The 16,682-nt window shown below is 41.1% G+C and overlaps 2 protein-coding genes and 3 long non-coding RNA genes across 24 annotated transcripts; 3 read left to right on the top strand and 2 right to left on the bottom strand.

The window, feature by feature from the left end:
* The first annotated feature begins 9 nt into the window (after positions 1–9).
* LOC309713018 (uncharacterized protein) lies at positions 10–4,664 on the top strand. 8 transcript variants are annotated; one of them, XM_082544338.1, is made up of 3 exons: positions 10–148; positions 3,145–3,189; positions 3,282–4,664. In XM_082544338.1, the coding sequence occupies exons 2-3, from the start codon at positions 3,150–3,152 to the stop codon at positions 4,028–4,030; spliced, it is 789 nt and encodes a 262-aa protein (XP_082400464.1). In that variant the 5' UTR covers positions 10–148; positions 3,145–3,149; the 3' UTR covers positions 4,031–4,664. The 8 variants fall into 8 exon arrangements, with proteins under 8 accessions (XP_082400464.1, XP_082400465.1, XP_082400463.1 ...); XM_082544339.1 differs by lacking the exon at positions 10–148 and adding an exon at positions 195–1,157; XM_082544337.1 differs by lacking the exon at positions 10–148 and adding an exon at positions 195–1,185.
* A 563-nt stretch (positions 4,665–5,227) lies between these two features.
* On the bottom strand, positions 5,228–6,749 carry LOC309713021. The gene is made up of 3 exons (XR_014278461.1): positions 6,674–6,749; positions 6,429–6,520; positions 5,228–5,261 (listed from the first exon to the last, which is right to left on the bottom strand). It is a non-coding gene; the product is annotated as an uncharacterized lncRNA (long non-coding RNA).
* Positions 6,750–7,083: 334 nt separating this feature from the next.
* On the top strand, positions 7,084–8,972 carry LOC309713017. Its single transcript, XR_014278459.1, has 3 exons — positions 7,084–8,017; positions 8,101–8,231; positions 8,726–8,972. It is a non-coding gene; the product is annotated as an uncharacterized lncRNA (long non-coding RNA).
* Positions 8,973–9,039: 67 nt separating this feature from the next.
* Positions 9,040–13,261, top strand: LOC309712618 (uncharacterized protein). Of its 8 annotated transcripts, none has more exons than XM_082543548.1 (3): positions 9,040–9,178; positions 12,175–12,219; positions 12,312–13,261. In XM_082543548.1, the coding sequence occupies exons 2-3, from the start codon at positions 12,180–12,182 to the stop codon at positions 13,070–13,072; spliced, it is 801 nt and encodes a 266-aa protein (XP_082399674.1). In that variant the 5' UTR covers positions 9,040–9,178; positions 12,175–12,179; the 3' UTR covers positions 13,073–13,261. The 8 variants fall into 8 exon arrangements, with proteins under 8 accessions (XP_082399674.1, XP_082399675.1, XP_082399670.1 ...); XM_082543549.1 differs by lacking the exon at positions 9,040–9,178 and adding an exon at positions 9,225–10,187; XM_082543544.1 differs by lacking the exon at positions 9,040–9,178 and adding an exon at positions 9,225–10,187 and having other exon boundaries at positions 10,734–12,219.
* A 569-nt stretch (positions 13,262–13,830) lies between these two features.
* LOC309712617 lies at positions 13,831–16,658 on the bottom strand. Of its 6 annotated transcripts, none has more exons than XR_014278335.1 (4): positions 16,035–16,658; positions 15,718–15,851; positions 15,470–15,561; positions 13,831–14,302 (listed from the first exon to the last, which is right to left on the bottom strand). It is a non-coding gene; the product is annotated as an uncharacterized lncRNA (long non-coding RNA). The 6 variants fall into 6 exon arrangements; XR_014278336.1 differs by having other exon boundaries at positions 15,699–15,820; XR_014278337.1 differs by having other exon boundaries at positions 15,718–15,820.
* Between the last annotated feature and the right edge of the window lie 24 nt (positions 16,659–16,682).

The following is a 16,682-nucleotide window of genomic DNA, read 5'->3' as shown; positions in this document are numbered from 1 at the left end:
CTCAGAAATCCTAGCAGCTGGCACCACCAATGGACGCATAGCAATGTGGAGGATGGTGGTGCAGTCGGGTAGCAGTAGAGGTGACACTAAGCCCCAGTGGAAACTGCAGACACCAACAGAAATTGGAGGAAATGTCACTCAGCTACAGGTAATGTCTTGACCAGCATTAGTACATTACTTTCGTTTGGTTTAATTACACTTTTATTTTAACTGGAGATTGACAGTAACAACACTGTTTTTCTTTGAGCCAAAATTTCATTGAAGGAAATTTCAATGCAGCTTTGATGCTGGATGGAGACAGCAACGCATTTTAAAACCCTGACTTGGACTGTGGGAATCAAGTCTTTACAATACGCACACACACACACACACACACACACACACACACACACACACACACACACACACACCAGCCTGACCAATAAGAGCCAAGAGTTGCAGTGATAGGCAGGCTGAACCAGCAAATAGCCAGAAACAACTGGTCAGTGCAGCACCGCCTCAGGTACCACATACAGATTTTAACTGGCTTCTGACTTTGTGTGGTGTGGAGTATGCTAGATTTTATATAAATATGGATGAGATTAGCTGGGGATGAACAAAATCTCCTTCAGCAACTATTAAATAGCCAGAAGGGGCCAGACAGTCAATATATTAATTCAGCGTTCCTACAGAACAGACCGTAAAGCATTCCCAAAAAGTCAAAACAATTATTTTAGCAGCTGATTTCTGTACTTAAAAAAACCCCAAACAAACATTTATTATAGCTCTATTATGTAGGTAATGTAGGAGACGTGGACACAAATACACAGAGGGTTAACGAGGGAAGTGGGAGCACACGGGGAACACAGGCGACACTGATAATCATAACGAGACACGGCAGGAGTAACACAACACTGACGGGAGACTATCAAAGTAAAACAGGAAGCACACAGAGACGCAGACCAGATTGGAAGAGAACACAGACATAGCGGGCTGGGAAAACATGGAATAAAACACAAGGAGGAGAAACGAGGCATGGGGGCTGGCAGATACACAGAGGGGGCACACAGGGGGTAAAGTCACGAGGGGAAATCAAATAAGCAACATCTTAACAGAACAACCGAGGGACCCTAAAGCTGACATCAAACAACAACAATACAAGACACACAAAAAACCAGGTAGAAGTCCCAGGACCATGACATGCAGGTGGTTACATATGGTTAAAATGATTCAAATGCACTAAGTATGCATGTTTTTCATATCAATATAGTCCATAACTTGATTACTGTCTGTAGCCCACATGATTAAACACTTTAGTTACATAAAACATGTGAGTTTAGATTTTATCTACTGTATAGCCTGTATAGTAAATTAATATGTAGCCCAATAAGTATAAAATCCAGAAAGCTACACAACATGGGACGGTTCATTTACAAACACAGTTCTAACTTGAGTTTCACACAGTTTTTATTAGAAAACAATCAAATTGTTAAATGCTTCAAGTACACAAAATGTCAGAAATCTGCACCGTCATGAACAGAAATTTAAACCTAATTTTTCGTGATTTGTTGATTAACCCTCCGAGGTCTAAATCCCACGTTGTGCACATCAACATCACAGATTTGTACAAATAAAATTTATAACAAAGACATGTTAAATATTAAGCACTGGAAACAGCTTGTTGTTTTGTTGCCATAGCGTTTTGTTTTGTCTCCATTTAAAAGATATCAAAATCTGAGCAAACAACTTGATGTCAAAAGAATCTCTGCACATTCCGCAGTCTTTGCTGCTAAAGTGACATCACAGCATTTAAGCATGTTTGAATGAAAACATCAGCATATGAACACAAAACTGAAGAGACACTGCAACCGAATGAAAGCAGACCACTATTTAGTGACATTTGGACGTTTCCCTGAGGATTAACTGCTGTGTAATCTACCAAGAACTAAAGTAAGCTCAAATTTCAGTTTATAAACTCAAGATCATTTACTTAAATATATAAAGCCTGATTTCCCTGCTTGCCAGGACAGTATTTATGTACTTTACATTGTGCAAGACTAGACTATATTTTCCATCATAGAGAGGATGATGTGGATCTATTATTCAGGAAAACAAATGAAGACTTAACTATTTGTCAGCTGATGTAATATTTGACAAATGATACATAAATTAGAAAATGTTCTTAATCATATCTTAGAGTGACAGAAGCTCTTTTTAACACGATTATTTCTCAGATTATTTTGTTCATTTAGGAAAATAGAGAAGACGTAAGTTTTGTTCTCAAACAAACTATTAGAATTTCTGAGAAACTGAGCCTACGTGCACATGTACACGGCTATTTTTGAAAGCGCAGCTTTGTCTCTGCATTTGGGCCTTTCGTCCACACCTAAACAGCAGATTGAGTCACTGAAAGGTGAGATTTTTAAAAAGGACGTTTTTGTGTTTAGGTGTGGACGAGGAAAACGGACATTTACTCAGGCAATGTCAAAAGTGTGCGCCGCTGTTGAAGTCATGCTGTGGCCACGTTATTGTTTACATGAGATCAATTTCTACAATGGCAGATGTAGACAACATACTGTGTCTGTTAATCTTAGTATCTGCAGTTTTTACACGCTTACATCAGACGTGGATTCTACATTCAACACAGACGCTCTCCCAACCCAAATCCTGACGTCGGTTTGGAATAAATGTAATTTTAAAAAATGACATTTATGTATGCTGTATGCATTTAGTCCATTCCAAAGTTGTGAGTCTGTCTTTAGTTATTAACATTTGAAACGATGAAGGCACGTGAAAGTAACACAAAATTAGCTGCTTTTCCAGAAAAAGACAAAAACTTCTCAGAAGTACGTAAGGTTTTATGAGGTTTTCCCACCCAGGCTTCTAGACTTCTGATTGGCCAACATTTCTACACGGTTAAGATTTGGCGTGTTCTTGACAGCGTTTCACTTTGTTTTTAGTGTTTAGATGTGGAAGGAGATATTTTTTCAAAACTGCACATGTGGACTGGATTTTTTTTTTTTTTAAACGAAAAAGGAAAATTGTCCGTTTTCAAACATAGCCGTGTACGTTTGGACGCAGCCTAAAGTCATCACAAAAAAAGCAAATTCTCTGAACATTCTGGGTTGAGGTTTAGTGATCATTGTTGTTTTGTGTTCCTTGTAGTCAAAATGAGTGCAAGTGGAGACGGACCACAAAATAACCAAAACGGTAAGCACATGTACTCAGTCTTGAAACTGATGAAAAACAGATTTTCAGCAGATAGTTATGGATGTTAATTAAAAGATTTAATGATCTTGCAGGCCAACAGGTTAACCCACGAATGTTGGCAAATGGAGATCAGGAACCTGCTAATGGCTTCCTGAACGATCTGTATCTCGCTCTCTGTGATTGTTGTTGCTTTCTACATGAGCTAATAGCTTCAGTACTGGCACAATATGACAATTACCTTTATGGGGACGAAGACGATGACGACGACGACGACGACGATGACGACGACGACGACGACGATGACGACGACAACGACGATGACGGCGACGACGATGACGGCGACAACGATGACGACGACGACGATGACGGCGGCGACGGCGACGGCAACGATGACGATGACGACGACGACGACGACGACGACGACAACGATGTTCAAAATATTCATGTGAGGGACAATAATGCCAATGGTGACAACGATGAACAGCACGGGGATCACAATGATGTGGTTGTGATCATTTTCAATGTTGGTGGCATTGAAAATGAGGAGGCATTTGAAGGCCGCATGGATGGTCGCCAGTACATCCCAGAAGAGGACCCTCAGCCAGGTGTTTCCAGGAAGAGGTCTAGAGAGAGGGATGAAGAAGATTTAGGAGCAAACAAAAGAATGAGATGGAGCGATGATGACTCTGAAGTATTTGAAGATGCGCACGAAGAGCTTGAACACGAAACTGGAGGCTCGAGGAAGCGTTCCCGAGAGGATTTTGAGCAAGAAGAGGAATACTTGCCTGTGTGCAAACTTCAGAGGTGTTCAATTGAGTCGACCAGCAGCAATGAAGACTAAGACTACTTCGACGGGTTTTTTCAGTATCCTTTCAGTAATCTGATGGCCTACTCAGGTGATCCTGAATCCTCTATGCTGCAATAAGCTGGGCATACACTGTGCTGCGATTTTTCAGTCGCGTTATTCGGCTCCTGATCAAACTGTAGGATTGACTCGCAGGGGTGAGAAGTTTGATCAAGGCCAAACTCGGGACGATCCCCAAAACGATCGCACGACTGAAAAATCGGCTCAAAATGGGCCAAAAATCGCACAGTGTATGCCCAGCATTAGGCTGCCGGGGGATTCCCATGATGCACTGGGTGTTTCTTCTTCACCCACTATGTTTAATAGACCTCTGCACTGAATGGTACTTGTTATTAACCTCTGTCTCTGTTCCATGTCTTTATACTATTTTCCTTGCCCCTCCCCAACCGGTCGCAGCAGATGGCCGCCCCTCCCTGAGCCTGGTTCTGCTGGAGGTTTCTTCCTGTTAAAAGGGAGTTTTTCCTTCCCACTGTCGCCAAAGTGCTTGCTCATAGGGGGTCATATGATTGTTGGGGTTTTCTTTGTAAGTATATCTTACAATATAAAGCGCCTTCAGGTGACTGTTGCTGTCATTTGGCGCTCTTTAAATAAAATTGAATTGAAAATTAAATAGATGTCACTGTGATGATTTCTTCCCTGCGTAGAAAGCTTAGACCCAAATGCAGATTCAATGCACATGGTTAAACTATTTATAAGACTTTGTTTAAAGAGAGGGAATGGAGAACGTGGCTCGAGCTAGGAGTGTCAGCAGACAGCAGGAACCAGAGGAAAAGCTATCGAGAGACTGAACACCTGGCTCCTGATGGGAACAATCCAACGGGAATTCTGCAACAGAGGGAGAAGAAGTTGCTGGACGGGTAAGGGAGTTTGAGGGTAGGATGAGTATGTTGGCAGAGGAGACCTAAACACAGGGAAAACAAGGTTAAACACAGGGAAGGAGCACGCCAGAACTGGAGCAGAGGGGAAGCCTAGTTACCACTGGAGATGGCAGAACAAACTGGCGAGGAGTAGCAGGCAGCGCTGGTTTAAGAAGCCCTCCTGCTGATTGTTTGCAGATGAGGCCCAGGTGAGATGCTGGAAACTCCACCTCTGAAGTGTGGACACAGTATCCCCATTCCAAGTGGAAAAGCCCCTCAGACACTTCCATGGTGCATGACAAGGATGAGAAAGCATTCATGGTCCATCCATCCCTCCGTCAGCGTAATGCCTAAAAGTTTATTCAGATGTAAATGTATTACATTTTTAAATAAAGATCATCAGTGTTTTTAATGACGCTGCAGTTCATTCATGTGTCTCTATTGGACAGTGTTGTAGAAGTTACAGAAGACAGGAATCAGTTCCAGCTTGGCCTGACATTTGATCACTAGTGATGTGTGATACCACTGATTTCCTTTCCGATCCCATACCAAGTAAAATTCAGGGTGGTATCGACGATACTGCTCCGATACTTTGTACAAAAACTTTACTCTTTTATTGTATCTCAAATTATAGCGTCATAATCATTACAGGACATCAGATTACTTGTTCTTATCACTTAATAATGCAGAATTCATCATATAGAAATCAAAAACCTGAAGTTGTGCACTATGTGAACACCTTGCCTGCCTGCAGCACTAAAGGACTCCCTGAGAGACGTCTGTCTCACCCTAGCAGCACCCGTCCTTCTCCTCCTCTTCAGTTTGCCTCAACATAAGCTCGTCATATTCTGTGATATGATTTACTTTGAGGTGTTTGACAAGGTTAGTGGTGTTGCCACAACACCTCACTTTCTTGCCACATGTATCGCAAACCACGTCAGGGCTGTTTGTGGATGTAAAATACGTGCGCACATGACTCCAGTTACGCTCAGCCATTGTTGTGAGTGCGCACGCCACAGGCTGCCACACATTTATACAGCCGTATTTCACACATGACTATAAAAGGCGGAAGAGGGAGTAGTTCTTTCCAATGTAGACAATCTGAATGATAGTTTCTTTCCACTGTGTTCCTGTTAATGAAAAACTACAATTTACCCCAAAATGATTCAAATATCGATATTTTAATGTGGAAACCTTCTGTTTCCACATCTGGACTTTCTGTTGCTGCCCACGCGGGTGAAACTTTCTTTGAAGTGGCTCATTGAAGTTGTAATTGATAATCAATTCCCACACAATGAGAGAATCCAATCAATTTGTTTATCAGGGGAAAGGTGTGATTTCTTAGGACACTGGAGCCTAACATTAACTGGTTTAAAATTAGCTTATTTCCATAAGAAGAAAAACATACTGAGAAAGAGATCACCAAAATATACATGTACAAATGTGAAATAGTCATATGTAGTGTGAAAGAGCTATTTGACATCTTTAAATTCAAAGTAATGTATAAATCCACTTACATAAAACATGAAAAGGCGGCGCAGCGATGCCCATCTCAGCCAGTGTATGATGGTGGGGCAAGATGGCAGCTTCCACAACATGACGCCAGCTCCTATGTATTTTTAGTAGATAAATGATACGTTTATGTATCAATTTGTTGGAAGATGTAATTACACCTTAATTATGTAATTAGAAGCAAAAATGATTTTTTTTAATCAAATCACCTCAAAAAATTACTGTACTTACTTTCTAAATCATTCTTTACCTCTGAAAGGGGTGGCTGTGGCTCAGGAGGTGGAGCAGGTCATCTACTAATCAGATGGTTTTTGGATCGATCCCTGGCTGCTCCAGACTGCATGCTAACTGTCCTTGGGCAAGACATTAACCCCAAGTCACTCTCTGATGCATTCATCAGAGTATGAATGTGTGTGAATGTTAGGTAGAAAGCACAGAAAAAGGGCTTCTATGAACAGGTGTGAATGAGGCAACCTGTATAGAGCGCTTTGAATGTTCAGGTAGAGTAGAAAAGCACTGTAAAAATTTCTCTGTGTTGATTTCTTTTGGACCTCAAACATTACTCACCTTGTTGCAGGTTTCTTTATTAATGCTGAAAACCCAGAATGGAAACTGACCTTACTGCTTCCTTCCTTTCCAAACTATTGCGACTCCTCCAACCAACGGCCGCGGCAGGCTAAACATGAGGACACAGATGACGTGCAACAGTAAACACATGAGATACACCTCTGTACTATTTGCTACTTTTATTCCACATACAACTGTCCACTGTACAAATCGGCACACGGCCTCAAACCATTAAACAAATGCACAGACTGCACAAATAACTGCACCATTTACTATGCCAAATTTCAACATTGGCCTATTGCATAACTTAGTGCAGAAGTATACATAAACCAAAAGATGCATCAAAATGATTCAAGCTGCGCTCAAGCTGCAGTCAACAGAAGGTTTCGCCTCATGCTCACCCTACCTTTCTGCTCATTAACATCAGGTGCCGTGAACAGGTGAGTGCAACCACATTTATCACACCCATTAAATCCTTTTATCTCATTGTGTTTGAATAATTGTAATTCCTTCTACTGGGATCTCAGCCAGAAGTCCATCTTTCACCTCCAGCTCATTTAAATCTCAGCTGCCAGACTTATAACAAATTCAAAGAAATAAATCATCATTCTCCTCCTCACAACCTTTTGGGTATACGATACATGGGTACAAGCCTTGTTACAGATTTGGTCACTTTTTATGAACCAAGTCACTGCCTGCATTCTGCACATCAGACACTCTTAGCTGTCTGTGCAGCCTGGCTCAATGCAAAAAGAAAACAAACCGTTTCGTGTTTTAACTCTTTGAACTTTTCTTTTGTGTTTTTAACTAAGATTTTATTGTGTTCTTTAACACACTTTGTAACTGTTTTGAAAGTGCTAGGCAAATTAACTGTTAACTATTACTGTTATTATTGTTATTGACAGTCTGGAGCTTTGGCAGTATGGAAGGTGGATGCGAGAGGGAGACTTCATGGAAACCACCTTGTAAAACATGAATACAAGAAACCTTTAACTTGCTGCATCTTCAGACCGTCCACACCTGGAGAGTAAGCAGCCTTCGAAGTCCCATATCAAGTGGAAGAGTATGACATTTTTTTAATCAAATACTATTTTTTGTATTTTATTATAGTGATGTGGCAATGCTAGCTCGAGCATCTGTGAGAGGAGATGAGCGTGCGCTGGACAAGTTTAGCTGGAAGGGGGCACCTCTGAAGATGGGGCCACAGGAGGGACTTGGATTCTTTATCTGCACTGCAGATGGTAGGAGTTTGTGATTCCTGTTGGAGTTTGGAAAATTAAATCATTTGTTATTTTCAATGCATTTGACCATACTTTCTTTAAGACACAATTTGTTTTTTCATTGCCTTGTATAATTTTGTCTGAGGCCAGCAGTCTTCTGCAGTCACAGCCCTCAATGTATAAAGGCTGTTTATTTTATTTGTTTGTTCTGTAAATTGCATTGATGATACTTTGCTTTATTTTTGAACAGTTACGAAGAACAGTATGAGAAAAGTGTTCATGGTTTTAGAAAGTCTGATTAATCCAGCAGACTTGTTGAAAATTATATCAAAAGTGTATTTTGCCTCTGTGAAGCAGTAATGCTGTGGGAGTCTCCAGAAAGGGGAAAATACAACAAGCTATAATGCTATTGATCCAGAATCCAGTCTGATCTTTAATAAATATGAACACTTTGTGGTTTGAGCTGTCAGATATTCCACTTATTTCATCTTTAATCCCATGTCTTATGCATATAGGTAAAGTCCATAGTGTGGATGAGTATTGTAAGACGAGTGTCCTTCTCAGTGTGGAGGGCTCCATCAAGAAACTTCTCTACATGCTACGTGCTACATAACTATGTTTTGTCTCTTGATGAGACTCTGGGATATGAGAGGGGAGAGATGATCAACTGTGTTTCATACTGTGCAGGCAAAGGCAAAAGTTTGCACAGAATTGTAAATGAAAAGAAGCTTTTTCTTTCCCATCACCATATTCCTGAATGTTTGCAAATGCATAGGTTAAAAAAAAAAAAACTCATTGCTTTTTTAAAAATTCTGCAACACTCAGAAATCCTAGCAGCTGGCACCACCAATGGACGCATAGCAATGTGGAGGATGGTGGTGCAGTCGGGTAGCAGTAGAGGTGACACTAAGCCCCAGTGGAAACTGCAGACACCAACAGAAATTGGAGGAAATGTCACTCAGCTACAGGTAATGTCTTGACCAGCATTAGTACATTACTTTCGTTTGGTTTAATTACACTTTTATTTTAACTGGAGATTGACAGTAACAACACTGTTTTTCTTTGAGCCAAAATTTCATTGAAGGAAATTTCAATGCAGCTTTGATGCTGGATGGAGACAGCAACGCATTTTAAAACCCTGACTTGGACTGTGGGAATCAAGTCTTTACAATACGCACACACACACACACACACACACACACACACACACACACACACACACACACACACCAGCCTGACCAATAAGAGCCAAGAGTTGCAGTGATAGGCAGGCTGAACCAGCAAATAGCCAGAAACAACTGGTCAGTGCAGCACCGCCTCAGGTACCACATACAGATTTTAACTGGCTTCTGACTTTGTGTGGTGTGGAGTATGCTAGATTTTATATAAATATGGATGAGATTAGCTGGGGATGAACAAAATCTCCTTCAGCAACTATTAAATAGCCAGAAGGGGCCAGACAGTCAATATATTAATTCAGCGTTCCTACAGAACAGACCGTAAAGCATTCCCAAAAAGTCAAAACAATTATTTTAGCAGCTGATTTCTGTACTTAAAAAAACCCCAAACAAACATTTATTATAGCTCTATTATGTAGGTAATGTAGGAGACGTGGACACAAATACACAGAGGGTTAACGAGGGAAGTGGGAGCACACGGGGAACACAGGCGACACTGATAATCATAACGAGACACGGCAGGAGTAACACAACACTGACGGGAGACTATCAAAGTAAAACAGGAAGCACACAGAGACGCAGACCAGATTGGAAGAGAACACAGACATAGCGGGCTGGGAAAACATGGAATAAAACACAAGGAGGAGAAACGAGGCATGGGGGCTGGCAGATACACAGAGGGGGCACACAGGGGGTAAAGTCACGAGGGGAAATCAAATAAGCAACATCTTAACAGAACAACCGAGGGACCCTAAAGCTGACATCAAACAACAACAATACAAGACACACAAAAAACCAGGTAGAAGTCCCAGGACCATGACATGCAGGTGGTTACATATGGTTAAAATGATTCAAATGCACTAAGTATGCATGTTTTTCATATCAATATAGTCCATAACTTGATTACTGTCTGTAGCCCACATGATTAAACACTTTAGTTACATAAAACATGTGAGTTTAGATTTTATCTACTGTATAGCCTGTATAGTAAATTAATATGTAGCCCAATAAGTATAAAATCCAGAAAGCTACACAACATGGGACGGTTCATTTACAAACACAGTTCTAACTTGAGTTTCACACAGTTTTTATTAGAAAACAATCAAATTGTTAAATGCTTCAAGTACACAAAATGTCAGAAATCTGCACCGTCATGAACAGAAATTTAAACCTAATTTTTCGTGATTTGTTGATTAACCCTCCGAGGTCTAAATCCCACGTTGTGCACATCAACATCACAGATTTGTACAAATAAAATTTATAACAAAGACATGTTAAATATTAAGCACTGGAAACAGCTTGTTGTTTTGTTGCCATAGCGTTTTGTTTTGTCTCCATTTAAAAGATATCAAAATCTGAGCAAACAACTTGATGTCAAAAGAATCTCTGCACATTCCGCAGTCTTTGCTGCTAAAGTGACATCACAGCATTTAAGCATGTTTGAATGAAAACATCAGCATATGAACACAAAACTGAAGAGACACTGCAACCGAATGAAAGCAGACCACTATTTAGTGACATTTGGACGTTTCCCTGAGGATTAACTGCTGTGTAATCTACCAAGAACTAAAGTAAGCTCAAATTTCAGTTTATAAACTCAAGATCATTTACTTAAATATATAAAGCCTGATTTCCCTGCTTGCCAGGACAGTATTTATGTACTTTACATTGTGCAAGACTAGACTATATTTTCCATCATAGAGAGGATGATGTGGATCTATTATTCAGGAAAACAAATGAAGACTTAACTATTTGTCAGCTGATGTAATATTTGACAAATGATACATAAATTAGAAAATGTTCTTAATCATATCTTAGAGTGACAGAAGCTCTTTTTAACACGATTATTTCTCAGATTATTTTGTTCATTTAGGAAAATAGAGAAGACGTAAGTTTTGTTCTCAAACAAACTATTAGAATTTCTGAGAAACTGAGCCTACGTGCACATGTACACGGCTATTTTTGAAAGCGCAGCTTTGTCTCTGCATTTGGGCCTTTCGTCCACACCTAAACAGCAGATTGAGTCACTGAAAGGTGAGATTTTTAAAAAGCACGTTTTTGTGTTCAGGTGTGGACGAGGAAAACGGACATTTACTCAGGCAATGTCAAAAGTGTGCGCCGCTGTTGAAGTCACGCTGTGGCCACGTTATTGTTTACATGAGATCAATTTCTACAATGGCAGATGTAGACAACATACTGTGTCTGTTAATCTTAGTATCTGCAGTTTTTACACGCTTACATCAGACGTGGATTCTACATTCAACACAGACGCTCTCCCAACCCAAATCCTGACGTCGGTTTGGAAGAAATGTAATTTAAAAAAATGACATTTATGTATGCTGTATGCATTTAGTCCATTCCAAAGTTGTGAGTCTGTCTTTAGTTATTAACATTTGAAACGATGAAGGCACGTGAAAGTGACACAAAATTAGCTGCTTTTCCAGAAAAAGACAAAAACTTCTCAGAAGTACGTAAGGTTTTATGAGGTTTTCCCACCCAGGCTTCTAGACTTCTGATTGGCCAACATTTCTACACGGTTAAGATTTGGCGTGTTCTTGACAGCGTTTCACTTTGTTTTTAGTGTTTAGATGTGGAAGGAGATATTTTTTCAAAACTGCACATGTGGACTGGATTTTTTTTTTTTTTAAACGAAAAAGGAAAATTGTCCGTTTTCAAACATAGCCGTGTACGTTTGGACGCAGCCTAAAGTCATCACAAAAAAAGCAAATTCTCTGAACATTCTGGGTTGAGGTTTAGTGATCATTGTTGTTTTGTGTTCCTTGTAGTCAAAATGAGTGCAAGTGGAGACGGACCACAAAATAACCAAAACGGTAAGCACATGTACTCAGTCTTGAAATTGATGAAAAACAGATTTTCAGCAGATAGTTATGGATGTTAATTAAAAGATTTAATGATCTTGCAGGCCAACAGGTTAACCCACGAATGTTGGCAAATGGAGATCAGGAACCTGCTAATGGCTTCCTGAACGATCTGTATCTCGCTCTCTGTGATTGTTGTTGCTTTCTACATGAGCTAATAGCTTCAGTACTGGCACAATATGACAATTACCTTTATGGGGACGAAGACGATGACGACGACGACGACGACGATGACGACGACGACGACGACGATGACGACGACAACGACGATGACGGCGACGACGATGACGGCGACAACGATGACGGCGACAACGATGACGACGACGACGATGACGGCGGCGACGGCGACGGCAACGATGACGATGACGACGACGACGACGACGACGACAACGATGTTCAAAATATTCATGTGAGGGACAATAATGCCAATGGTGACAACGATGAACAGCACGGGGATCACAATGATGTGGTTGTGATCATTTTCAATGTTGGTGGCATTGAAAATGAGGAGGCATTTGAAGGCCGCATGGATGGTCGCCAGTACATCCCAGAAGAGGACCCTCAGCCAGGTGTTTCCAGGAAGAGGTCTAGAGAGAGGGATGAAGAAGATTTAGGAGCAAACAAAAGAATGAGATGGAGCGATGATGACTCTGAAGTATTTGAAGATGCGCACGAAGAGCTTGAACACGAAACTGGAGGCTCGAGGAAGCGTTCCCGAGAGGATTTTGAGCAAGAAGAGGAATACTTGCCTGTGTGCAAACTTCAGAGGTGTTCAATTGAGTCGACCAGCAGCAATGAAGACTAAGACTACTTCGACGGGTTTTTTCAGTATCCTTTCAGTAATCTGATGGCCTACTCAGGTGATCCTGAATCCTCTATGCTGCAATAAGCTGGGCATACACTGTGCTGCGATTTTTCAGTCGCGTTATTCGGCTCCTGATCAAACTGTAGGATTGACTCGCAGGGGTGAGAAGTTTGATCAAGGCCAAACTCGGGACGATCTCCAAAACGATCGCACGACTGAAAAATCGGCTCAAAATGGGCCAAAAATCGCACAGTGTATGCCCAGCATTAGGCTGCCGGGGGATTCCCATGATGCACTGGGTGTTTCTTCTTCACCCACTATGTTTAATAGACCTCTCTGCACTGAATGGTACTTGTTATTAACCTCTGTCTCTGTTCCATGTCTTTATACTATTTTCCTTGCCCCTCCCCAACCGGTCGCAGCAGATGGCCGCCCCTCCCTGAGCCTGGTTCTGCTGGAGGTTTCTTCCTGTTAAAAGGGAGTTTTTCCTTCCCACTGTCGCCAAAGTGCTTGCTCATAGGGGGTCATATGATTGTTGGGGTTTTCTTTGTAAGTATATCTTACAATATAAAGCGCCTTCAGGTGACTGTTGCTGTCATTTGGCGCTCTTTAAATAAAATTGAATTGAAAATTAAATAGATGTCACTGTGATGATTTCTTCCCTGCATAGAAAGCTTAGACCCAAATGCAGATTCAATGCACATGGTTAAACTATTTATGAGACTTTAGAGAGGGAATGGAGAACGTGGCTTGAGCTAGGAGTGTCAGCAGACAGCAGGAACCAGAGGAAAAGCTATCGAGAGACTGAACACCTGGCTCCTGATGGGAACAATCCAACGGGAATTCTGCAACAGAGGGAGAAGAAGTTGCTGGACGGGTAAGGGAGTTTGAGGGTAGGATGAGTATGTTGGCAGAGGAGACCTAAACACAGGGAAAACAAGGTTAAACACAGGGAAGGAGCACGCCAGAACTGGAGCAGAGGGGAAGCCTAGTTACCACTGGAGATGGCAGAACAAACTGGCGAGGAGTAGCAGGCAGCGCTGGTTTAAGAAGCCCTCCTGCTGATTGTTTGCAGATGAGGCCCAGGTGAGATGCTGGAAACTCCACCTCTGAAGTGTGGACACAGTATCCCCATTCCAAGTGGAAAAGCCCCTCAGACACTTCCATGGTGCATGACAAGAAGGATGAGAAAGCATTCATGGTCCATCCATCCCTCCGTCAGCGTAATGCCTAAAAGTTTATTCAGATGTAAATGTATTACATTTTTAAATAAAGATCATCAGTGTTTTTAATGACGCTGCAGTTCATTCATGTGTCTCTATTGGACAGTGTTGTAGAAGTTACAGAAGACAGGAATCAGTTCCAGCTTGGCCTGACATTTGATCACTAGTGATGTGTGATACCACTGATTTCCTTTCCGATCCCATACCACGTAAAATTCAGGGTGGTATCGACGATACTGCTCCGATACTTTGTACAAAAACTTTACTCTTTTATTGTATCTCAAATTATAGCGTCATAATCATTACAGGACATCAGATTACTTGTTCTTATCACTTAATAATGCAGAATTCATCATATAGAAATCAAAAACCTGAAGTTGTGCACTATGTGAACACCTTGCCTGCCTGCAGCACTAAAGGACTCCCTGAGAGACGTCTGTCTCACCCTAGCAGCACCCGTCCTTCTCCTCCTCTTCAGTTTGCCTCAACATAAGCTCGTCATATTCTGTGATATGATTTACTTTGAGGTGTTTGACAAGGTTAGTGGTGTTGCCACAACACCTCACTTTCTTGCCACATGTATCGCAAACCACGTCTGGGCTGTTTGTGGATGTAAAATACGTGCGCACATGACTCCAGTTACGCTCAGCCATTGTTGTGAGTGCGCACGCCACAGGCTGCCACACATTTATACAGCCGTATTTCACACATGACTATAAAAGGCGGAAGAGGGAGTAGTTCTTTCCAATGTAGACAATCTGAATGATAGTTTCTTTCCACTGTGTTCCTGTTAATGAAAAACTACAATTTACCCCAAAATGATTCAAATATCGATATTTTAATGTGGAAACCTTCTGTTTCCACATCTGGACTTTCTGTTGCTGCCCACGCGGGTGAAACTTTCTTTGAAGTGGCTCATTGAAGTTGTAATTGATAATCAATTCCCACACAATGAGAGAATCCAATCAATTTGTTTATCAGGGGAAAGGTGTGATTTCTTAGGACACTGGAGCCTAACATTAGCTGGTTTAAAATTAGCTTATTTCCATAAGAAGAAAAACATACTGAGAAAGAGATCACCAAAATATACATGTACAAATGTGAAATAGTCATATGTAGTGTGAAAGAGCTATTTGACATCTTTAAATTCAAAGTAATGTATAAATCCACTTACATAAAACATGAAAAGGCGGCGCAGCGATGCCCATCTCAGCCAGTGTATGATGGTGGGGCAAGATGGCAGCTTCCACAACATGACGCCAGCTCCTATGTATTTTTAGTAGATAAATGATACGTTTATGTATCAATTTGTTGGAAGATGTAATTACACCTTAATTATGTAATTAGAAGCAAAAATGATTTTTTTTTTTAATCAAATCACCTCAAAAAATTACTGTACTTACTTTCTAAATCATTCTTTACCTCTGAAAGGGGTGGCTGTGGCTCAGGAGGTGGAGCAGGTCATCTACTAATCAGATGGTTTTTGGGTCGATCCCTGGCTGCTCCAGACTGCATGCTAACTGTCCTTGGGCAAGACATTAACCCCAAGTCACTCTCTGATGCATTCATCAGAGTATGAATGTGTGTGAATGTTAGGTAGAAAGCACAGAAAAAGGGCTTCTATGAACAGGTGTGAATGAGGCAACCTGTATAGAGCGCTTTGAATGTTCAGGTAGAGTAGAAAAGCACTGTAAAAATTTCTCTGTGTTGATTTCTTTTGGACCTCAAACATTACTCACCTTGTTGCAGGTTTCTTTATTAATGCTGAAAACCCAGAATGGAAACTGACCTTACTGCTTCCTTCCTTTCCAAACTATTGCGGCTCCTCCAACCAACGGCCGCGGCAGGCTAAACATGAGGACACAGATGACGTGCAACAGTAAACACATGAGATACACCTCTGTACTATTTGCTACTTTTATTCCACATACAACTGTCCACTGTACAAATCGGCACACGGCCTCAAACCATTAAACAAATGCACAGACTGCACAAATAACTGCACCATTTACTATGCCAAATTTCAACATTGGCCTATTGCATAACTTAGTGCAGAAGTATACATAAACCAAAAGATGCATCAAAATGATTCAAGCTGCGCTCAAGCTGCAGTCAACAGAAGGTTTCGCCTCATGCTCACCCTACCTTTCTGCTCATTAACATCAGGTGCCGTGAACAGGTGAGTGCAACCACATTTATCACACCCATTAAATCCTTTTATCTCATTGTGTTTGAATAATTGTAATTCCTTCTACTGGGATCTCAGCCAGAAGTCCATCTTTCACCTCCAGCTCATTTAAATCTCAGCTGCCAGACTTATAACAAATTCAAAGAAATAAATCATCATTCTCCTCCTCACAACCTTTTGGGTATACGATACATGCGTA

The sequence above is a fragment of the Aulonocara stuartgranti genome (genome assembly GCF_965226115.1).
Source record: "Aulonocara stuartgranti genome assembly, chromosome: 8".
In the NCBI taxonomy this organism is placed as follows: domain Eukaryota; kingdom Metazoa; phylum Chordata; class Actinopteri; order Cichliformes; family Cichlidae; genus Aulonocara; species Aulonocara stuartgranti.
The sequence above is the reverse complement of the archived record's forward strand: the minus strand, read 5'-3'. Positions and strand labels throughout refer to the sequence as shown.

Coding starts and splice junctions, on each gene's coding strand:
- LOC309713018 (XM_082544338.1), top strand. CDS start 3,150: ATGAGTGCAAGTGGAGACGGACCACAAAATAACCAAAACG. Junction 3,190..3,281: donor ACCACAAAATAACCAAAACG/GTAAGCACATGT, acceptor ATGATCTTGCAG/GCCAACAGGTTAACCCACGA.
- LOC309712618 (XM_082543548.1), top strand. CDS start 12,180: ATGAGTGCAAGTGGAGACGGACCACAAAATAACCAAAACG. Junction 12,220..12,311: donor ACCACAAAATAACCAAAACG/GTAAGCACATGT, acceptor ATGATCTTGCAG/GCCAACAGGTTAACCCACGA.